General features: G+C 36.7%; 1 protein-coding gene across 7 annotated transcripts in view; it reads left to right on the plus strand.

The window, feature by feature from the left end:
* Positions 1-24,294, plus strand: part of AXDND1 (axonemal dynein light chain domain containing 1) — a 68,791-nt gene that overhangs the window by 13,335 nt on the left and 31,162 nt on the right. For 6 of the 7 annotated variants that reach the window (XR_010941230.1, XM_067728777.1, XM_067728783.1 and 3 more), the window contains 8 exons: positions 929-1,031; positions 2,287-2,408; positions 12,150-12,290; positions 12,987-13,091; positions 16,447-16,567; positions 20,476-20,577; positions 21,736-21,899; positions 23,428-23,503. Coding sequence is in view for 6 of the 7 variants with exons in the window: in XM_067728777.1 (XP_067584878.1) it covers positions 929-1,031; positions 2,287-2,408; positions 12,150-12,290; positions 12,987-13,091; positions 16,447-16,567; positions 20,476-20,577; positions 21,736-21,899; positions 23,428-23,503 (934 nt within the window). In the remaining variant the exon portion in view is untranslated. The remainder of the gene's footprint in view (positions 1-928; positions 1,032-2,286; positions 2,409-12,149; positions 12,291-12,986; positions 13,092-16,446; positions 16,568-20,475; positions 20,578-21,735; positions 21,900-23,427; positions 23,504-24,294) is intronic. The other variant, XM_067728778.1, reaches the window with a different exon arrangement.

Consider the following 24,294-nt stretch of genomic DNA (forward strand, 5'->3'; position numbering starts at 1 on the left):
TTGGGAGTGTTAATGTCTCTTCAAGATCCTTTTTTTTTTTTTTTCTTTTGGCCACACCATGCGGCAGGCAGTATCATAGTCCCCTGCAGGGATCAAATCCGTGCCCCCTGCAGTGGAAGCATGGATTCTTAACCCCTGGATATCCGGGGAAGTCCCTCTCTTCAAGATCCTGATTTCAAGTGGGATTGCTGGATCATATTTTAAATACTTTTATATTCTAAATATAACCATTAGTGTTTCTCCATTTTGCTATAAGCTTCTTTTCTTTTTTTTTCTTTTTTTTTTTTTTTAGGCTTCTTTTCTTATCTATCCCTTGTCCCTTTTCTTTTATATTGTGAAGTAGCGGATCTTAGCAGCTTGGTGTTTTTTTTTTTTTTTTTTTTTTTTTTTTTTTGCGGTACGCAGGCCTCTCACTGCTGTGGCCTCTCCCGTTGCGGAGCACAGGCTCCGGACGCGCAGGCTCAGCGGCCATGGCTCACGGGCGCAGCCGCTCCGTGTCATGTGGGATCTTCCCAGACTGGGGCACGAACCCGTGTCCCCTGCATTGGCAGGCGGACTCTCAACCACTGCGCCACCAGGGAAGCCCAGCTTGGTGTTTATTACTCCACATTTTTCTGTGTTCTTACAATCTTACACAATAGGGGTATAGAGTTTTTTTGGGAGGTGGAACATTATTTTCTTTTATGAAAAAGAGGATCATACTATTTGCATTTTTGTTGGTTTTTGTTTTGTTTTGTTTTTGTATTTTGTTTTACTGTATTATTGATATCCCACTAGATTAGTATTGTACATATAGGTATAACGCTTTAAAATACCATTAATATTCCATAGTATGTACATTTTCTTTATACATATTATGTTCCTTTTGCCATCTGAGCATGACCTATTGTAACATTAATTATATATGTCTGCCATCTTAATCTTTTAGGAAACCTAATAAAAGAGTAGAAGTGGTCCAGCTGAATGATGTGATGGATGCTATGCTAGAGAGGGCTGGTGTGGAAAATCAGGCATATACAGGGCCAACCAAGGTAATTACAAAGATCAATGTAAACCAGTGGTTAAGAGCATGCACTCTGGAGGTAGAATGCCTGGATTGGACTCCTGACCCTGCCGTTTATTAGCTGACGACCTTGGGCAGGTCATTTAATGTATTTGTACCTTGATTTCCTCATCTGTAAATTACAGATAATAATATTATTTACCTCATAGGGTTGTTGTAGAGATTAAATGACATAATGAATGTAGATTGCTTAGGACAGTGCTTGGCATGTGGTAAACATTGTATAATTAATTTTTAGTCATTATTATTGTATTTAATTGAATATAAGGCACCACTGATTATAAGACCCTTATTATTTTATGTACCACTAAAAACATTGCCAATTAAACCATGCTTTCTTATCACTTATAATTTTTATTTTGCACCTAATGAAAGAGCTCTTTCAGTCTTACATAGATACAGATGTTTTTCTTTATGGGGCTATTTCTCGTTTGTTTTATAAGTTTTTATTTTTATAGAATTTGAAACTTATAGACAAGGTCAATATAAGGCACTCCTGTAACCTTTACCCAGGTTTGGTAATTGTTTACACTGTGCCCTATTGGCTTTGTCATTCTCTTTCCCTCTCTGTGTATCTCTATGTGTATGGTTTTTTTCTGAACCATTTTAGAGTAAGCTGGCAACATCATGCCTCTTTATCACCAAACATTTTAGGGTATGTTTCCTATAAATAAGGACAATCTCATATATCCATAATGTAGTTATCAAAATCAGGAAATTTAACATTGATATGATAGTATTATCTAATATAGTTCATATTCAAGTTTCAAATTTTATTAATTGTCCCTGTAATGGCTTTTATAGCTATTTTCCCCTCCATTTTGGGATCCTAGGATCACACAGTGCTTTTAGTTGTCATGTTCCTTTAGACAGCTATAATCTGAAACCGTTCTTTGTTTTTCTTGACCTCAATATCTATAGAATGTTCCTTAATTTTGGTTTGTCTGATGTGTACTTATTCAATTCAGATTTTGTATTTTTGGCAGGTATAACATAGTGGTGATATTGTGACTTTCTCAGTGCATCATATAAAAAGGTGCATGATTAGACATAGATTTTTTTTTAATATATCATTTTTTATATATGTTTATAAAGGAAAATGTAAGTGAACAAATTAATCAAGGTGTTTCTAAAACTTATTCACATTGAGTGCTTACCTCCTAAGATGTTTTTTACTGGCAAGACTGTAATAAATACTGATTATCTTACTTATCTTTTGCCAGATGCACAAACTATTTCATATATTGAAGAAGGAACAGACCATTTATAATATAGTATTTCATGAACTTATTCGACAAGTCAGTGTGGACTGTGCAGATAGAGGAGAACTACTATCCAAAATCAGGTTAGAGCTGTCATTGGAGTACCCCAGTTTCCTCCTGAATTTTATATTAGAATTATATTTATATCTGCTTTTAAGAAAATCACAGGGCTTCCCTGGTGGCGCAGTGGTTGAGAGTCCGCCTGCCAATGCAGGGGACACGGGTTCGTGTCCCAGTCCGGGAGGATCCCACATGCCGCGGAGCGGCTGGGCCCGTGAGCCATGGCCACTGAGCCTGCGCGTCCGGAGCCTGTGCTCCGCAAAGGGAGAGGCCACAACAGTGAGAGGCCCACATACCGCAAAAAAAAAAAAAAAAAAAAAGAAAATCACAAAAGTAATTTCTCTATTGATAATAAGGGACCTAAGTGCATTTCTATTATATTTTCTATAGTAAAAATATATTAGTTGAGAACTTCCTTAAGGTGATTTCTGTTGGGATGTTTGGCACCATATTCTTTTATGATTGGGAGTGAAGTGCTACATGGAAAAGTAGAAACAGTATAGATTCTGGAGACAGACCAGTCTGATTTTAAATCATCATCTAGGTGTGTGACCTTGGTAAAAGTCTACCCCTTAGTTTGCTTATTTGTAAATGAAGACAATAACTATGTAAAAATTTTTCTTTTTTAAAAAAAATTAATTTAATTACTTAGTTAATTTTTGGCTGCATCGGGTCTTCATTGCTATGCACGGGCTTTTTCTCTAGTTGTGGTGAGCGGGGCCTACTCGTCATTGTGGTGTGTGGGCTTCTCACTGCGGTGGCTTCCCTTGTTGTGGAGCACAGGCTCTAGGCACACAGGCTTCAGTAGTTGTGGCACATGGGCTCAGTAGTTGTGGCTCGTGGGCTCTAGAGCACAGGCTCAGTAGTTGTGGCGCACGGGCTTAGCTGCTCGGTGGCATGTAACATCTTCCTGAACCAGGGGTCGAACCCACATCCTCTGCATTGACAGGTGGATTCTTAACCACTGTGCCACCAGGGAAGTCCCACTATGTGAAAATTTTCCATTCTTAAATGATATTTACTGAGTTTCTACTCTGTGTCAGGCATTAAGATGCTTCATAGAATAATGCAAGCACAGAAGTAGGCGCTCAATACGATAATTATTATAGATGATGATGATAACTATTATTACTATAATTCTTTTCCTTATGACTATGGCACTTTCCAAAAGCAGAAAGGAATAGTAGAATTAGAATACTGGGTTCAAATTACACATCTTGCCATGAAACCATAGGCAAATTATTAGATTTCTCTGAATATCTGTTTCTCCTGAATGGGAATTAATAATATGAACTTGCCCTATTAGCCACTATCTGATTTGTGGAAACAGAGTCTGCCTATCTGACAGTGCTGAGAAACTAGGAGCAAAGCCATTAATAGGAGACTGGTCAAGAATAGATACTAAGGGGTAAGTTGTTGGAACACCATCAAGAGCTTCAGAATGCCCAATTAGAATGAGGATAGGGGCAACTAAAGGCTCAGTTGTCACTCTAAGAACAAAGCCAGGAGAGATAGATGAGGAATCATTGCAGAGGAAGTAGATAACTAACTGTGTATCCAAACCTTCCTTTAATGAGGAATTGGTGTGAGTGGGACTCTTCCAGCTGATTTCAGGAGTTAGCTTCTAGGGGCCAAAATAGGGTGGGGCCCTATTCCAGGAAGTCTAGACAGAAAGAGATAGGCAGGCAAGTCAAAGCCAAATTTCTTTAAGAAAAATTGAGCCAGACACTAGGGAGACAAAAATACTAACTCTAAAGTGCCAGAGTTAGGATCAGAATAGGGTTTCAAAGCTAAGGTTTTAGAATGGGGTAGAGTTGGAGTTTAAGAATACACAGTACGTGGGGATAAGCAATGAGGTTTCAGGGTGGTTGCTGCAAACATTCATGATGTGTTTGTGAAATGGTGAAACATTCAGTAGGTCCAGAATGATCTATTGTCCGGCATTTTGTTGTGTTAGGAGCTCTTTGAAGGTCTAGGGCCTACCTTCAATGAGGAAGACTTCTGTTGTCCTGAGCCTGGTATCTTCTAAAGTCCTCCCTGTTTCACAGGATTGTTGTGAGGATCCAGTAGCTGTCCCCAATAAATGGTAACACCATGCATGCCCTGGAAATACTCTGTATCAGCCCCATTTGCTTGTCACTATAGTTTTCTGCTCTTTTTTTTTTTTTTTCTGGCTGCATTGGGTCTTTGTTGCTGTGCCCAGGCTTTCTCTAGTTGAGGAGAGCAGGGGCTACTCTTTGTTGTGGTGCACAGACTTTTCATTGCAGTGGCTTCTCTTGTTGCAGAGCACGGGCTCTAGGCCCGCAGGCTTCAGTAGTTGTGACTCTCATGCTCTAGAGCGCAGGCTCAGTAGTTGTGGCACATGGGCTTAGTTGCTCCATAGCATGTGGGATCTTCCTGGACCAGGGATTGAACACATGTCCCCTGCATTGGCAGGCAGACTCTTATCCACTGCACCACTAGGGAAGTCCCTGCTCTGTGTCTTTCTGATCAGCTTGTGTGTGTCTCTGCTTTTCATGCGACTGTCTCTTAGGCCTGTTACTGTAGAAGGAGGGTTTCATATGAAATAGAGGTTCATAATAACCATTTTTTATAGAGGGAAGAATGACAGATTGGTTATAAGCTGAATAAGACTCAGATTACACAGAAATAGGGCTACTGCAGTAATTATTTTTGGTTGACACTATAAATATCTTTGGATGCAGGCATCTGACATTTTTCAATTATTGTTATTTTCATTTTTTCCAATATTTTATTAAGGGAATTTCCAAATACCCATATAAAATTTGAAAGAATTTTACTGTAAGCACACATATATCTAGATTCTGCCGTTAACATTATACTGTTCTCACTTTATTGCTTGTCTATCCATCTAGCCATGCTTCTGTTTATCCACCAACTTCATGTACTTCAAAGTAAAATGCAGACATCAGTGTATTTCCCTCAGATACTTCAGCGTGTCTGTCATTAATCAGAGTTCATTATTTATTTGCCTTTTTTTCCTTTTTAAGTAAAAGTTACATATAATAAAATGAACAAATCTTGTCTGCATTTGTTGACTTTTGACAGATCCATACACTTAAATAACCCAAACCCTTATCAAGATATAGGATATTACGGCCACCTCACAAAGTTCCTTAATGCTCTTTCCCTGGAAATGCCCACCCCTCCTTCTCCAGAAGTTCTGACTTCTTTGAATCTTAGATTAGTTTTGCCTATTTAGGAACTTCATACAAATGGGATCATACAGTATATACTCTTTTATGTAAGGCTTCTTTCACATAGCGTGTTTTTGAAATTCATCCACATTGTGCATGTATGGGCAATTTGTTCTTTTTTATTGCTGAGTGGTATTCCATTGTATGAATGGAACAAAACGCACTTTATCTGTTTTCCTATTGATGGGCACTGTTTCCAGTTTGGGGCTATTATGAATAAAGCTACTGTGAACATTCTTGTAAGAATCTTTCTGTGAACATGTGCTTTCATTTCTTGGGTAAATATGTAGAAATGGGATTGCTAGTTTATAAGTTTGTTTTTTTTAATTTTTTTCAAAAATTGTTTATTTTTACACAAATTTTAAAGATTACTTTCCATTTACACTTATTCAAAAATATTGGCTATATTCCCCATGTTGTACAAAACATGATAAAGTAAGTTTAAGTTTATCTATTTATTTATTTATTGGCCATGCCTCACGGCATGCAGGAGGATAATCATACTTTTCCCTAAAGTGTTTGTACCATTATATACAGTATATACCATTATATACTCCTGCTAACAGTGTGTGAGAGTTCTGGTTGCTCCATATTTTTGCCAACATTTAGTTATGTAGTTCTTTTTAATTTTGGACATTATGGTGGTTGTATAATGGTATGTTATTATGCTTTTAACCTACATTTCCCTGCCAACTCTTTTTTTTTTCTTTTAAGATTTATTTATTTTTGGCTGTGTCAGGTCTTAGTTGCAGCACGTGGGATCTTTTTGTTGAGGCATGTGGATCTTTTGTTGCAGCACGTGGGCTCTTTGCTGTGATGCGCGGGCTTCTCTCTAGTTGTGACATGCGGGTTTTTTTTTCTTCTCTTCTTTAGTTGTGGTGTGCAGGCTCCAGGGCGGGTGGGCTCTTTAGTTGTGGTGCTTGTCCCAGAACGCATGGACTCTGTAATTTGTGGCATGCAGTCTCTCTAGTTGAGGCACACAAGCTCAGTAGTTGTGGCACACAGGCTTAGTTGCCCCATGGCATATGGCATCTTAGTTCCCTGACCAGGGATTGAACCCACCTCCCCTGCATTGCAAGGCGGATTCTTTACCACTGGACCATCAGAGAAGTCCCTCCCTGCCAACTTTTGATGTTGAACACTTTTTCATGAGCTTCTTGACCATATATTCTTTTCGTGAAATGTCTGTTCAAATCTTTTGCCTAGTTTTAAATCAGGTTGTTTGTCTTTTTATTATTGAGCTTTAGGAGTTCTTTATACATCTCAGAAACTAGTCTTTTGTTATATATATAATTTTATTTTATATTTACATATATTTTAATGTATTTTAAAACATACATACATTTGACCCTTGAACAATGTGAGTTTAAACTGCATGGGCCTACTTAAGCATGGATTTTTTTTTTTTTCTAATAAATAGAGTACTACATGATCCATGGTTGGTTAAATCTGTGGATTTGAAACCTTAGATACAGAGGGCTGACTATGGGACTTGAGCATCGTTGGATTTTGGTGTCCACAGTGGATCCTGGAACCAATCCCCCACAGATACCAAGGGATGACTGTCCACAGATTTTTAACTGCAGTGGAGTGGGCACCCCAACCCCTGCAGTGTTCAAGGATTGACTATACTTAATATTTTCACCCAGCTTGTTACTTACCTATTCATTTTTTAAAAAATGTGTTCACCTTACTTTCTTTTAAAAAATAAAAAGTTTAAAAAAAAATAGTTTTAGGACTTCCCTGGTGGTGCAGTGGTTAAGAATCCACCTGCCAATGCAGGGAACACGGGTTTGAGCCCTGGTCCGGGAATATCCCACATGCCATGGAGCAGCTAAGCCCATGCACCACAACTACTGAAGCCTGCACACCTAGAGCCCGTGCTCCTCAACAAGAGACGCCACCATAATGAGGAGCCCATGCACCGCAACCAAGAGTAGCCCCCGCTCGCCGCAACTAGAGAAAGCCCACATGCAGCAATGAAGACCCAACGCAGCCAAAAATAAATAAATAAATAAAATAAATTTATAAAAAACATAGTTTTAGATGTACAGAAGAACTGAACAGATAATACAGAGAGTGTCCCTATACCCCTCTGTCCTCTGTATACAGTTTCTCTCATTATTAACATCTTGTGTTAATGTAGTATATTTGTTATAAGTAATGAAACAATATATCAATATTATTGACTGAAGTTCATAGTTTACATTAAGGTTTATTCTTTTGTTATACAGTTCTATGGGTTTTGACAAATGCATATTTTTCAACCATAGAAAGGAATGAAGTACTGATACATGATTTACCATGGATGAACCTTGAAAACATTATGCTAAGTGAAAGAAGCTAGTCACAAAAGATCACATACTGTATGATTCAGTTTATATGAAATGTCCGGAAGAGGCAAATCTAGACAGAAAGTAGATTAGTAGTTGCCAGGAAATGAGAGAAAGAAGAATGGAGAGTGACTGCTAACGGGTACCGTTAAGAGGTGTTTGAGGATGATGAAAATACTCCAGAATTAGATAGGTTGAGGGTTTCACAACTTTGTGAATATACTAAACACATTATCATACACTTTTAAAGGGTGAATTTTATGGCATGTAAATTATATCTTAATCAAAATTACGAAGTGTTCCTTAGTAGTCATCTCATCATTGTGATTCCTCATTTACATTGCCGATATTACTTTGTGTATCAAATTCCACATAAGAAAAAATTTAAACACCTCTTTTATATAAGTGTTATCTACCTTCCTATAACTTCTACCTGCTAATCCTAATTTTGTACTCTAAAAATCCTCAAAAGAAGTCCATTCTTCCTTTCATCTTATAGCTCTTTAAATATTTGAAAACAGGCTTTTTGTCTTCCTCTTATGCATTCTGTTAAGCTAAACATCCCCAGTTCTTTCAAGTTTTCTTAGTGAAATATACTACACATGGAAAGCACACTAATTTGTCCATGTTGATTTCAAAATATGGTATCAGTCGGTATCACAACATTACAGTATCATACAGAATAGTTTCATGGTCCTAAAAACCCTTGTGCATCACCTATTTATCCCTCCTCCCTTCCCATCCCCCCTCACCCTGAACCCTCAGTAACCACTGATCTTTTTACTGTCTCTATCCTTTTTCTCTTTTCTAGAACATCATACAGTTGAGGTAATATGTTATGTGGTCTTTCCAGACTGGTTTCTTTACTCTCACTTGAATTTTAATCTGATGAAAAATTTCCTGACCATTATTTTGTGGAATTCATTAAATTCTGGGCATTTAATGCCAGAATATCATTGCTTTGGAACAATGATATGCTTTGGAACAATTTGACTATGATGTGTTTTGGTGTAGTTTTCTTCATGTTTCTTATGCTTGGTATTCATTGAGATTTTTGGATCTGTGAATTTATATTTTTCATCAAATATGGAAATTTTTTGGCTCATTTTTCTTCAAGTATTTTTTCTGCCCTTCCCCTCTTCAGGGGAGTCTATTTACACATATATTAGGCCACTAATAATGAAATTATCCCACAGGTCACTGATGTTTTGAAATCTTTATTTTTTTCTCTTTTACTGTTCATTTTGGATAGCTTCTATTGCTGTATCTTCAATTTCACTAATCTTTTCTTCTGCAGTATCTAATCTGCTTTTAATCCCATCCAGTGGTATTTTCATCTGAGACACTGTAGTTTTCATTTCTAGAAGCTCAGTTAGGGTCTTTTAAAAAATACTATCCATGTCTCCTTAACTTTTTTTTTTTTTTACATCTTTATTAGAGTATAATTGCTTTACAATGGTGTGTTAGTTTCTGCTTTATAATAAAGTGAATCGGTTATGCTCCTTAACTTTTTGAACATATGGAATATAGTTATGATAACTTTTAATGTCCTTATCTGTTAATTCTAACACTTATGCCATTTCTGGGTCAGTTTTGATTGATTGATTTTTCACTTCATGGTTGTGTTTTCCTACTTCTTTGCACGCTTGGTAATTTTGATTGAACGGCAGACATTGTGAATTTTACCTTATTGGATACTATGTATTTTTGTACTCTTAAAAATATTCTTGAGCTTTATTCTGGGACACAACTGTTACTTGAAAACAGTTTGACCTTTTGGGACCTTTGGGCAGGACCAGAACAGTGCTCAATTTAGGGCTAATTATTCCTGAATACTGAGACTAGACTTTTCTTTGTATTCTATCCACTGCCTCATGAATCATGAATTTTTCCAGTTTGGCTAGGTGGAACAGGCATGATTTTGAGCCATGTGTGAGTGCCAGGCACTCTTACCTTTGATCCTTTCAGATGGTTCTTTCCCTGGTCTCAGAAAGTTTCTTCACATTTATGCCCTGATCATTACTTAGCTGAATACTTGAGGGGGACCCTCTGTAGACCTCCAGAGCTCTCTGTGCAGCTCTTTTCTCCCTGGTAGCTTGTCCTCTGAACTCTAGCCACTTTCATCTTTCTAGACTCTTAGCTCTGTCTCCTTAAATTAGGGAGTCCAGTGGGGTCCTCACGGGTTCCATCTCCTTATTGCATGGCCTGAAAACTCTCTCAGGCCAGCAAGTTGGAGCAATCATAGTGCTTACCTTATTTATTTCTGGTGTCTCAGGAATCACTTTCTTTCATTGCTTGATACCCAGTGTCAAAAATTGTTTCACATACTGTGTCTTTTTTTGTTGTTGTCATTGTTATTTTAGGAAGGAGAGTGTATTTGGTTCCTCTGGATTTCTTTTTTTATTTCTTGCACCTATATCTGTACTACAATCCTATGTATAAATTAATGTCCTTCATAAGTTTTGGAGAAGTACCAGTGATGATCTCTTTGATGAATGTCTGTTCTCTATTCTCTCTGTTTTCTCTTTCTGGAACTCTGATTAGACTTATATTAGATCTTCTCATTCTATGCTCTTCGTCTCTTTATCTCTATTTCATAATTTCCACCTCCTTGTCTCTGTGCTGCATTCTGGGTATTTTTTCCAGGACATTAATACTCTCTTTAGCTACATCTATTCTGCTGTAACTCATCTATTGAGTTTTACAGTTTGATAATTACATTTTTCCCCTGAGAGTTCTGTTGGTTTGTGTCCATATCTGTCTCATCATATTTGATAAGTTTTTTGTTGCTTATTCATGTTCAAATTCCATCTTTTATTTCTCAGACATTTCATACATAGTTTTGTATTCTAAATCTGATAATTCTAATATATGAAGACCATTGGTATCTAAATCTACTGTGTGTTGTTTCTTCTGCGTCTCATTCATGATGGTTTATTTACATGAGTATTTTCCAGTCTTTGCTTGTGTGACTAATATTTGGCTAATCTTAATCATGAAATCCTCAGGGTATAAATCATGGATGCTTCCTGAAGAGATGATTTGTATTTTTTCTTTTCTGGAATCCTGGCTTCATCCAATAGCCCTACTCCCAGGTTGCCCACTTTGAAGAAAGCCCAAGACTTAGTCTCTGGGACCCAATGTTGGTATTTTTACTGGGCCACCTCTGACCTTGGGTTTTCCTAGTGAATACTGGTTACCACTTCACACTCCATTGTTAGCTTACCGTATTTAGTTTGTTGTTGTTTTTTCATCCCTAGAGACTTCTATTTCTTTCTGTGAGCCCAGTAATGCTTCAAGAAGTATGCTTTATCATGGATATAGTTGTGTTGTAATGGGAGGGCTCTTCAGAATATTTTGTCTCTATATTGCCATGAGGGAGGGTCTTAAAGAAGGTGTTTTAAAAATTGATACGTCCCAATGTATGAGCTGCACATTGAGCTGATAAACTCCCTGTCACTTTAAGTGTTTAAGCAAGGGCTGGATAATTCTTTCTGTCAGTGGGTGAGAGATCAAGCTAAATGATTATTTCAACTCAAAGATATTAAAATTCTAGGGTCTCAGGCTTAGAATACAATACCTAGATCACCTTTAAAATAAATGAAGACTGCTTAGTTATAGTATTTATAATTTATCATCTGTGATCATTTCCAAATATTTTGTTTGGTTTTATTCAGAAGCAAGAGAAATTACTTCTTAGCACTTAAAGACTTCTTTGTCTTTGTTTATTTTTAAACAGTTAGTGTCTTTTTACATTTGGGTCAGTTTGAGAAAGTGGTTTTATTCATGAATTCAACTATTTACCAAAAAAACTATTTAGAAAAATTCCACTATATTCAAGGCACTCTGTTAGATGTTGTAAATTTGTAAATACGTAAGACATAGTTTTTATCCTGATAGAGTTTATAATTTAGAAGAAGAAATAAAAAAAGTCCTTATTTTGTTTTACATCTCAGACATTATATTCCAAATATTTATGACTCTGATTAAAATTCTCCACAGTTCATTCACTTGGAATGCGCATTCATTCATGAGCATGGCAGGAATTCACAGCCTAGATCCTTTTCTTTTTCTGTCTTTTTCTCCCCACATATCTTTTGTGAGTATCTGTTCGCTATTTCTTTCCCTAACATTACTTTCTCTCTCACATATTTTCTGGCTTGTTTTTCCTTTTCTTCTGCATGATGTCTTGTTTTCCTTCTTTCTCATACAGAGAGCGGTATGTACAAATGCTTGATCAAATTGCCTGGCATATGACTGACTTCTACAAAGACATGGTAACTCAGCGAGTGATGGACCAGCGCATTTTAGAAGAACTGTACAATTTTAATAATGTCATTGAGGAACTGATCAGGTAAAAACTGTGCTTATCAAAGCCCTGTCTCTAAAGAGAGTAAAAAATACTCAGGGAAAGTAGAATGATTAAAGATGAGGACTCTCTGATTCTCTTTTCGTGTTTTGCAAGAGAACAGAAAGACCTGGATATAACTGTAGAGACATGGGTTACACAGGTTAACACAAAACTAGGGGTCTGTTGTATGTTTGATAGGGAAAAAACTCTTGTTCTTCCTTCCAAAATAGAGATGCTTATCTTAGCTTGGTTTACAGAGCAGCACCATGATTATGGATGTTAAGGTTCAAATCCCAAAGAGAATAAGCATTATATATAATAGCAATCACATTTAGTGATCAACCAACCTTGTGGCCAGATGATTAGTGACAAGAATGAAGAGGATAGGATAGGCATGTCAGAGGGTAGGACAGAGCAGCCTTAAGGCCTTGCCTGCCAGCATCTGCCTTCACTCCATTCTAGAGAATCCTCCCCATCTTCTTTCTGCCTTTTCTAGCCAGTCTGATTCCATTGCCAAACCTGGTAAGAGTCCACCTGAATGAACACTAGATTTCTTGATTTGGTTTATAAGGTAGAAAAACTAGGAAGAGATGTACACATGATAACTGAGAAGATTCCTGAGTATAAATCTGATTTCCTAGGTAGAAACGTTTTCAAAATCTTCAACTATGAATACAAAATTTGCTTCCTTTATTTCAGGGAGCTGTGTTTGGTTCAGGCACATGATATGAAATTAACAAAGGAAGCAGAGAAGGCCCACAGAGCTTTGGCACAAGCTCTTTTAGACGCTGAAAAGAATGCCAGGTGAGTTACCGAATGTTAGCCATTATGTCATACTTGCTTCACACCTTATTTCAAGAAATAAAAATGTTTAGAAGCATTTGAAGTTTTTTGAATTACAACAGTGCTTAAAGGAGTTAATATATGTTAAAGTTCATTGTATATATTAACTCTTCCACACACTGTTGTAATACACATCTTTTGTCTCCTTGTGTGCGAATTTTCCAGGGGGGTAAACCTAGAAGTGGAATTACCGGGTCATAGGATATGCATAGCCTTGTCTTGCTGGATGTTACCAGATACTCCACAAAGTGGTTGTACCAGTATATCCTCTAATCAGTGTATGAGATTTCCCTTTTGCTCATATCTTTTATTAGTCTGATAGATATGAAAAGTACCTGGTTTTTGTTTGCATTTTCCTAGTTAGTAGTGTGAGTGTAGTTCTTTCTTAGATTTTAGTGACTCTGCTGTGGTCCTAATGTTTTTATTCTATTTCAGAGGTTAGCAGACTTTTTCTGTAAAGGGCCAGATGGTGAGATATGGTTTCTGATGCAACTACTCAATCAACTGTTCCTTTGTAATGTGTGCCACTGTAGTGCAAAAGCAGCCAAGGACAATACCAGAACATGATTGTGTTCCAATAAAACTTTATTTATTGACACTGAAATCTGAATTTATAATATTTCCTTGTGTTACAGAATATTATTCTCCTATTGTTTTTTAACCATTAAAAATATAAATCAAATATATAAAAAATAAAAAAAGTAAAATTCTTAGCTCATGTGCTATATAAAAACAAGTGGTGGGCCAGGTTTGACCCACAGGCTGTAGTTTGCTAACCTCTATTCTATTTCATTTTCATATTCTATTTCATTTTCTGTTAGAGTTCTGATTACTAGGAAGCTCTTGGGTATGTATCAAAAGATATATATGATTGCATTTAATTTTTATTTAGTTGATTTAAAATATTATTATATTATCATAGAAGCAGTACATGTGCCTTATAAGAAAATTAGAAAACACAGACAAGCAAAAATAAATTTAAAAAAATCACAATTTCGGGACTTCCCTGGTGGTCCAGTGGTTAAGACTCCACTCTCCCAATGCAGGGGACCTGAGTTCAATCCCTAGTGAGGGAACTAGATGCTGCATGCCGCAACTAAAGATCCTGCATGCCTCAATGAAGATCCCACACGCGACAATGAAGATCCCATATGCCACAACTGAGACCCGATGCAGCTAAAAATAAAATAAAATAAAAAAATTAAAAAAAATAAATCTTTAAAAAATAAATAAATTAGAATTTCTTTTGTGCTAATGTCGATTATCAGAACAAAACATCTAAAATCAGAGAGAAGGGGAAGAAAAGAGAGAAAAAAAAATCTCATTTTCTTTAAACATTGATGGTTCTGAAGTAGGATGGTTCATTTTGTGTGTGTGTGATTAGATATTGTAGGTAATATTTTTTTCTTACAGTGACTATTTTGTTGAAAATTTGGAAAATACAGAAACACATAAATAAGAAAATTAAAAACATTCACAATTCTCTTAAAGTTAACTACTATTAATATTTCAATATATTTTTCTTTTTTCTATATATTTTTTATAAAAATGATATAAACTGAATATGTACTATTGTCATTTGGGTTTTCTTGTTTTATGTTGTACACAAAAATTTTTCCTATGTACCAGAGTATTAAGAACATGACCTTTATTTTTTATTTATTTTTTTAATTAATTAATTAATTATTTTTGGCTGCGTTGGGTCTTCATTGCTGCGCACGGGCTTTCTCTAGTTGCGGTGAGCCGGGGCTACTCTTTGTTGAGATGCGCAGGCTTCTCACTGCGGTGGCTTTTCTTGTTGTGGAGCATGGGCTCTAGGAGTGCAGGCTTCAGTAGTTGTGGCACGTGGGCTCTAAAGCGTATGCTCAGTAGTTGTGGCTCATGGGCTTAGTTGCTCCGTGGCATGTGGGATCTTCCTGGACCAGGGCTCGAACCCATGTTCCCTGCATTGGCAGGCAGATTCTTAACCACTGCGCCACCAGGGAAGTCCTAAGAACATGATCTTTAATTAGCTACAGAGTATTTTCATCATAGAGCTGCATTATATATTTTATTTGGCCAGTCCCTTGTTGTTGGACATTAAGGTTGTTTCTGAATTTTTTCTTTGACTGTTATAAATAAGACTCATTCACATATACACTACCAAATGTAAAATGGGTGGCTAGTGGGAAGCTGCTGCATAGCACAGGGAGATCAGCTTGATGCTTTGTGACAACCTAGAGGGGTGGGATAGGGAGGGTGGGAGGGAGGCTCAAGAGGGAGGGGATATGGGGATATATGTATACATATAGCTGATTTAGTTTGTTCTACAGCAGAAACTAACATTGTAAAGCAATTATACTCCAATAAAGATATTTTAAAAAAAGATAAATAAGGGTCATTAATTCCCTTTTTAAAATTGAGGTCTTTTAGATAGTAAAGTGCATAACTCTTAAGGTTATTGCTTGTTGAATTTTTATATGTACATTCATCTGTGTGCCACCTACAGTGATTAATTTTTTCTCAGTTTGAACAAGTGGATGCCTCCAAATAGAAGGAGGCTTTAGGAACTGATGTTGGCGATTAATGGCTTTCAACAAAATTAGAAGAATTTTGTGTCACTGACCTTTTATTCTTACAGAAAAATTAATGTTCCTTAGGAGGAAGTGTTTTCAAAAGATTTGTGAAAGGCTACCAGTCACTTTCTAACTTCTGTGTTTGTATTTAACCTCAGAAGGGATTTTAATTCTAAAAGAAGCTTCAGTGTAAGTTAGAAGGAAAAGGTATGTTCTGGTAAACAAGAAGAAAAAAGATTTAAGAAAAATGTACTTAATTATACTTAAGCTTTTGGTTGATTGGTGGAGAATTTCTTTAAATCTTATACTAATTATATATAATTTTAAAATGTAGCTCACAATTATTGGGCTTTGTGCGCTTGTCTCTTCTTAATAAAGAATCCTAAATTCTGTGAGAAAAAAAAAAGAAAAACAGCTATATTACTACTACTTGTATTCAGAATTTTTCATTAGATATAGTGTTGTTATACCACTGGAGTACCATGGTGTGAAAATTCTAGTGAATCAAGAAGAATATGATGAAAAGTGTTTAGAGCAGGGAACAATACATTGAACATTTTACTTTAGGACCTTTGTAAGATTTATTCATGAAATGTGAGTATTTTTTCTTCTATTTCAGTGTATATTAGTGTTACTAATATATCCAGAAGTTATACCATAATTACCTTGTGATGAGTTTTAAAGGCACAAACTGCCTACTTTAGAACAAAATTATTTTTTAAATATGTATTTATATAGCTGTTTTTAAATTTTTCTTTTAGAATTGTAGAAGAATATCATGACTTATATACGTTACAAAGAGGAAGGATGGAGAGTGATATTAAACAGTTAATGGCAGAAAGAGATATCTGGAGCTCAGCCACATATGAATTGTCCGTAAAGGTTGGTTCATCTGAAATCGTAACTTATTTTTTGGCTGGATAAAGTTTCATTTTACAGTTTCAATAATCTAGACAAAATTTTTATTTATTTATTTTAATTTTTTTTTTACTTTTTTTTTTGGTTGCATTGGGTCTTCATTGCTGCATGTGGGCTTTCTCTAGTTGCAGTGAGCGGGGGCTACTCTTTGTTGCAGTGTGCGGGCTTCTCATTGTGGTGGCTTCTCTTGTTGTGGAGCATGGGCTCTAGGTGTGTGGGCTTCAGTAGTTGCAGCACGTGGGCTCAGTAGTTGCATCATGCGGACCCTAGAGTGCATAGGCTTCAGTAGTTGTGGTGCATGGGCTTAATTGCTTTGCAGCATGTGGGGTCTTCCTGGACCAGGGCTTGAACCCATGTCTCCTCCATTGGCAGGCAGATTCTCTACCACTGCGCCACCAGGGAAGTTCCCAAAATTTTATTTTATTTTTAAATTTTTATTGAAGTACAGTTGATTTACAATGTTGTGTTTAATATCTGCTGTACAGCAAAGTGACTTAGTTATACATATATATACATTGTTTTTCATATTTTCCATTGTGGTTTATCAGAGGATATTGAATATAGTTCCCTGTGCTATACAGTAGGACCTTGTTGTTTATTTGTCCTATATATAATAGCTTGCATCTGCTAATCCCAAACTCCCAATCATTCCCTCCCCGACCCCCCTTACCCTTTGGCAACCACAAGTCTGTTCTCTATATCTGTGAGTCTGTTTTTGTTTTGCAGATATGTTCATTTTTGTCATGTTTTAGATTCCACATGTAAGTGATATCATGTGGTATTTGTCTTTGTTTCTGACTTACTTCACTTAGTATGATAATCTCTAGGTCCATCCATGTTGCTGCAAATGGCATTATTTCATTCTTTTTAATGGCTGAGTAATATTTCATTGTATGTGTGTATATATATATATCTTAAAAAATTTTTTTAAATTTTTTTAATTAATTTTTTATTAGCATATAGTTGATTTACAATGTTGTATTAGTTTCTGCTGTACAGCAAAGTGAATCAGTTATACATATATCCACTCTTTTTTAGATTCTGTTCCCATATAGGTCATTACAGAGTACTGAGTAGAGTTTCCTGTGCTATATAGTAGGTTCTTATTCATTATCTGTTTTATATATAGTAGTGTGTATATGTCAATCCCAATCCCCCAATTTGTCCTTCCCACCCCTTCTTTCCCCCTTGGTAACCATGTTTGTTTTCTACATCTTTGACTCTATTTCTGTTTTGTAAATAGGTTCATTTGTACTTTTTTTTTTAGATTCCACATGTAAGTGATGTCATATGATGTTTGTCTTTCTCTGTCTGACTTACTTCACATGGTCTCTAGGTCCATCCATGTTGCTGCAAATGGCATTATTTTGTTCTTTTTAATGGCTGAGTAATATTCCACTGTGTGTGTGTGTGTGTGTGTGTGTGTGTGTGTGTGTACCACACCTTCTGTATCCATTCATCTGCTTATGGACATTTAGGTTGTTTCCGTGTAGACAAAATTTAAAAAAATGAAGTATATGTATATATGTATATATATATATATATATATATATATTTTTTTTTTTTTTTTGCGGTACGCGGGCCTCTCACTGTTACGGCGTCTCCCGTTGCGGAGCACAGGCTCCGGACACACAGGCTCAGTGGCCATGGCTCACGGGCCCAGCCGCTCCACAGCATGTGGCATTCCCAGACCGGGGCATGAACCCGTGTCCCCTGCATCGGCAGGCGGACTCTCAACCACTGCGCCACCAGGGAAGCCCAAAGATGTATATTTAATTGATGAATAATGCAGCTATTCTATTATGGGCCTTGAAAAGGAAAAGTTACATTGTTTTCTTTTGTTTATTCTCTATTGGATAGCTGGCTATTGTCCAATTAAGGGCTCTTTTTTCCACCAGAACCTATGAGTATGAGCCAGAATTCTATTTCTGTTGTTTGTGAACATGTTAAAACTTTCAACTTTAATTATACACTAATAAACTAGGGAAAGTGGTTCTTATTTTTTTTACATAATGTAACTGTATTACGATCACTTGATAACTCGCTTTGGTTCTATTACCTTGGTACCCAAGATGACAACTGACTTGAAATATGGCAGCCTGTGGACAATTATAGTGATGCTTTAGGAAAGTAGTAATGTCCCACAATACAGTGTTCTATTTTTCTAAAATGTTTGCTGGTTGGTTGCCTAATTTCACATCTGGAAATTATAATATTAACAATAAATTATGACCCTCAACAGATTCAAATTTTTATACCATTTTCCTCTTTAATAGTCAGACCTCATCTACGACACAGATGTTCCATTCTGATGCAGAACTTTAAAAGGGACATTGACATGTCCAGAGAAAACAACTGTGAAAGTAAATATATAACATAAGAAACAAACCTGGAAAAGAAACAGACTCACAGATACAGAAAACGAACTAGTAGTTACCAGTGGGGAGAGGGGAAGGTGGCGGGGCAAGATAGGGTAGAGGATTGAGGTACAAACTACTATGTATAAAATAAATAAGCTACAAGGATACATTGTACAGTACAGAGAATATAGCCAATATTTTATAATAACTATAAGTGGAATATAACCTTTAAAAACTGTCATGTTGTACACCTGAAACTTATATAATATTGTACATCAACTATACCTCAGTTTAAAAGAAAAAAGAAACAAATCTGGGAGCTAGCATGTTCAGTAGGAGAAAAAAAGATGACAAGTGAGTTCCCTCACTCTAGAAGTATTCAAACAGTAGAGAACTAACTGACCAGTGGTAAGAGATTTCTGTAGAAGAATACCTTGAATTAATGGGGCTTTGTGTTGGATCATCCCTAATAGGAAATAACAGCTATAATGTCAACTCCCTGAAAATAAGGACTTTGTTCACCGATATGTGCACAGTGTCTTGAACAGTCAGTCATTCACTGAATGACTATATAATTGATTCAGTATATCAGTGGTTCTCAAAGTATGGTCCATGAACCTCCTTGAAGGTCCATAAAACCCTTCATGAGGTGAAAACTAGTGTCATTGTAACACTGAGTTATCTTCTGCCTTTTTCATTCTCATTCTGATATGATTTTTCTTGAAGCTACATGGTATGGGATATTGCAACAGATTGAATTCAAAAGCAAATGAAAATCCAGCTCTATTCTATTAAAGCAAACATTAAAGAGATTTATAAAAATGTGAAACTGTGTGTACTTTTCACTATTTTTTGTTTTAGAAAATGTAGTTATTTTTCAGAAAAACTATGTTAAATATATAATGAGCTTATTAATGTTTAAGTGAATTAACAAATACATATTTTAAATAATTTCAGTTTTCCAATGCAATAAATAACAATAGATATAATCCATATAAACAAAAGCTCTTCGGAGTTCTCAATAATTTTTAAGAGTATAAAGGGGTTTTGAGATAAAATTGAGAACCTCTGCTATATACTTTGTTCAATTTGGTTCCAGTTCAGTAGTTTTAGAAAACATGAATTTATGATTCAAGTTAGTTCATGATTTTTTTGTTTTGTTTTGTTTTTTGTTTTTTTGTGGTACGTGGGCCTCTCACTGTTGTGGCCCCTCCCATTGCGGAGCACAGGCTCTGGATGCGCAGGCTCAGCGGCCATGGCTCACGGGCCCAGCCGCTCTGCAGCATGTGGGACCTTCCCGGACTGGGATACGAACCCGTGTCCCCTGCATCGGCAGGCGGACTCTCAACCACTGCACCACCAGGGAAGCCCCTAGTTCATGATTTAAATAAGAAATTGTTATTGAATTAATGATTCAGTGAAAAATTGGTGTGTGATATTGGTTTGGGTTTAATAAATTACAATGGTTTGTTAATGTTTTAGGTTCCTAATTTTAGTACTTTCTAAAAATAGGTAATTGAAAGAAATAAAGTCATGTTGGCTAAAAGACTTTACCTCAATGAAAAAGGCTGGAATAAATATACTAAGCATTTCATCATACTGCTGTCAACTAAGGTAAAGCTCAATTCACTTAAGTCATGGGAAAAGAGACTTCAACTGTTGAGGGTTGAAGCTACAAGAAGCCTTTGTTAATTTATAGATTTTTAAAAATTTTAATTAATTTATTTACTTTTGGCTGTGTTGGGTCTTCATTGCTGTGCACAGGCTTTCTCTAGCTGTGGCCAGCAGGGGCTACTCTTCTTTGCCGTGTGTGGACTTCTCACTGTGGTGGCTTCTCTTGTTGTGGAGCATGGGCTCTGGAGCACAGGCTCAGTAGTTGTGGCGCACGGGTTTAGTTGCTCTGCGGCATGTGGGATCTTCCCCCCCGCCGAACCCGTGTCCCCTGCATTGACAGGTGGATTCTTAACCACTGCGCCACCAGGGGAGTCCCTAATTTATAGACTAAATTTTAAATATAGTTTTATATTTGTACTTTATTGGGGGCAAAATGAAAAATCTAAGGAGAAGTGAATAAAGGCCCTTCTTTACATTTGTCTGTAATAATTAGAGCAATTTAAGCAATTTGTCTAAGTTAATAACACTGCAGATGTTACTTATAGAGTTATAGTGCTTAAACAAAAATGTAACTGTGTTCATTGAAATAATTGCATTATTGATGCATTCTGTGCAATATTATGAGACAATTCAATGAGCACACTAGGTTGAAAAGGAAGGAAGTGGCATTTAGTATGTTTCTAGAGCCAAACCATTTACACTACTCATTTCATTTAATTCTTATAACAGTCCTGTGAGATATATATTAGAGTCTTTATTTTATAGATAAGAAAAATTAATTTCAAGTTAAATAATATCCCCCAAGATTATATAGCCAGTCAATGGCTAGGATTTACATTTGGTTCTGTCTGGCTTTGAAATTCCTGTTCTTTCCAATGTACTGCACTGCCTGCCAAACCCTATGAGGAAACTGGGCTTATGTTGCAAAGGAAAAAATCTTGTTCCTAATGCTTTTTTTATTGTGGAAAAATTCACCACCAAAGGGACTGTGTAATAGTGTCACTGATACTTTGAAAAAGGAATATCTTTTCAATTTTTGGATCTATTTCCTACATATGACTCTAGTATTGCAATATTAATAATGGCCTGGTGTATGCTAATAAGTATTTGTTACATGAATAAATGAATAAGTGGTTTAATTCCATGCATTTTATCTAGGACACTGCAGACGTTGCACTGTTGCAGAAGTTGACGGAGAAATGGAGAAACTTAGTGAATAAATTTAAACAGGAAGTGGAAGAAAATGAAGAGTCTACAAGAGAAAAATTGCAAAGTGTTAAGGATGGCCTTGTCAAATGGCAGCAGTTCTTCAGAAATAATACGTGGGTCTCCAAGAATCTTGTTTTTCTGATTATATGACGTCATGTTTGATAACTCAGTCCAATTCTTCCTCTCTTTTTATCTTGTTTCTCTTTTACCTTGTAATTACTCTAACATTGATTTTGGTGAGGTAACCAGCTGCCCTTACACGGGCACAATCCTGCTAGGAGCTTGAATGGTCTTGCAGTTTCTGGTGCAAATCATCTCTGATCATCTTGATCCCTGTACCCAACTGCTGCTGCTTCCACTTAAGTCCAACTCTTTCTTTTCTTCTCTTTACTCTCTTTTTAAAATCAAGTCAACTTATGTCATTACTCTTGGCAGACTTGAATATCTGGATCCATCTGCAAATTCTGTAGCATAGTGTATGTGCCGAGAAGTGGAATCAATGACTGGCAGTTATAAGGAGGGTGATTCTGATTGGATATCGTATCTTGTAACAATTAGAGAAATTTGATAATGGAAGAAGCTGCCTTCCTTTGTTAATTAACAAAGTAGTTTATTGGAGGCTGGATGACTACATCACAGCCAAGGTTAGTGGGAATCCGTACTTTGAATGCAGGCTGGACTCAGTGATTTCTAAAGTTTTTTTTTTTTTTTAACTTTAAGATGCTTCGTCTGTTGAGGAAACACATTTAGGTACCATTTCCATTTCGAATTGAGAAGAGCGGTTTCAGTTTTTCATATCCTCTAAGACAACTGTCTGCAACCTTTTTGGCACCAGGGACCAGTTTCGTGGAAGACAGTTTTTCCACGGACTGGTTGGGAGGGATGATTTCGGGATGATTCAAGAGCATTACATTTATTGTGCACTTTATTTCTATTATTATTACATCCGCTCCAGCTGAGATCATCAGGCATTAGATCCTGGAGGCTGGGATTTAAACCCAACCTGCCTGGATCTAAACCTGCTCTAAGAGGTTTCCCAGTGAGTAGATTTGGAAGTTGTGGAAGCTGAAGCTGGTACATATCCAAGCTGGTTGCTGCTGCCATTGTCCGCTTCTACTGTGTGTTGACTGAGCTGAGCTGGGAGAGGAGCACAGGTGGCAGTGGTTCCCTTCTCCCTTTCTCCTCAGGAACTTCTTTATCAAGAGCTTTCTCCTTGTGAGGCTTCAAAAGATATTAAAGGAAACTCTTAACAGAAGTTGGGGCTCCTGACCTAAATGTTGAGTTTTAATTGTTCTTTAGGCTTCCTTTCTATTTATGTATTGTTTTGGCTGCTGTGTTCAGCAGGAATCATTCTTATGATGACCTAATTTTGGGTGCTGAGGACCCAGAGACCACTCTTTTAATACTGTCATGGCCTCTGACTCTGTAAGTTGCTTACTCAGGTCTGATTAGTGTCTGAATTTATATTTATATTTGTAAATTTAAAAATAAATGCCTATGAGGGAGAGGCTGAACCTGAAAGGCATTTGGGAAAATCATCAGGGAGAAACATTATTAATTGTTGTAAATGTGTGGGTTCATGATTTTCTTTGTTTATATATTGTTATGAGACCATGCTCTTGCTCTTTTTCCTTCTTTCAGTGGAAAAGACATTCTATCCCCTAGTAAAGAAAATAGATTTGAATCAGTTGTTCAAGACTTCAAGCAGTGGCAAAAGGTAAGACTTTCTAGTAAACAGCTTGGTAATCAAAATGCTGTTTGTAAACTTGTCACTCTTCACCTACAACTGAGTCACATCTCATCCTTTAAAAATGCCGTACTAGGTTTTACGAAAGATAAGGAAAGCATCAAGACTACAGGGGCTTTTAAAAATACTCTTAAAGATTCTATTTTCTGTTCTATTTTAGATTTTCGAGTCAAAGTTAGGCTGCCAGAAAAAAATTGGGAAAAGACACTTGGGTGGCAGTTAGGGTAGTTCTGATTCTCTCATCTAATTGTCGGACATAAGTAACATCTGTGCCTCTCATGTACCTGGCTTTTTTCTTTCTTTTTTTTAAATAAATTTATTTATTTATTTATTTATTTTTGGCTGCTTTGGGTCTTCGTTGCTGCATGCAGGCTTTCTCTAGTTGTGGCGAGCGGGGGTTACTCTTCATTGTGATGCATGGGCTTCTCATTGCGGTGGCTTCACTTGTTGTGGAGCACGGGCTCTAGGCACAAGGGCTTAAGTAGTAGTGGCCCGCAGGCTCTAGAGCACAGGCTCAGGAGTTGTGGCACATGGGCTTAGTTGCTCCGTGGCATGTGGGATCTTCCCGGACCAGGGATCGAACCCGTGACCCATGCATTGGCAGGCAGATTCCCAGCCATCAGGGAAGTCCCTACCTGGCTTTTTTCTTTAGGACAAATTGGACTTTTAAAATTAATAACATCTTTTAAAAAAATTGTGGTAAAATATACATAACATAAAATTTATCATTTTAATCATTTTTAAGAGTACAGTTCAGTGGC

This window comes from Pseudorca crassidens, chromosome 2, assembly GCF_039906515.1.
Source record: "Pseudorca crassidens isolate mPseCra1 chromosome 2, mPseCra1.hap1, whole genome shotgun sequence".
Lineage (NCBI taxonomy): Eukaryota > Metazoa > Chordata > Mammalia > Artiodactyla > Delphinidae > Pseudorca > Pseudorca crassidens.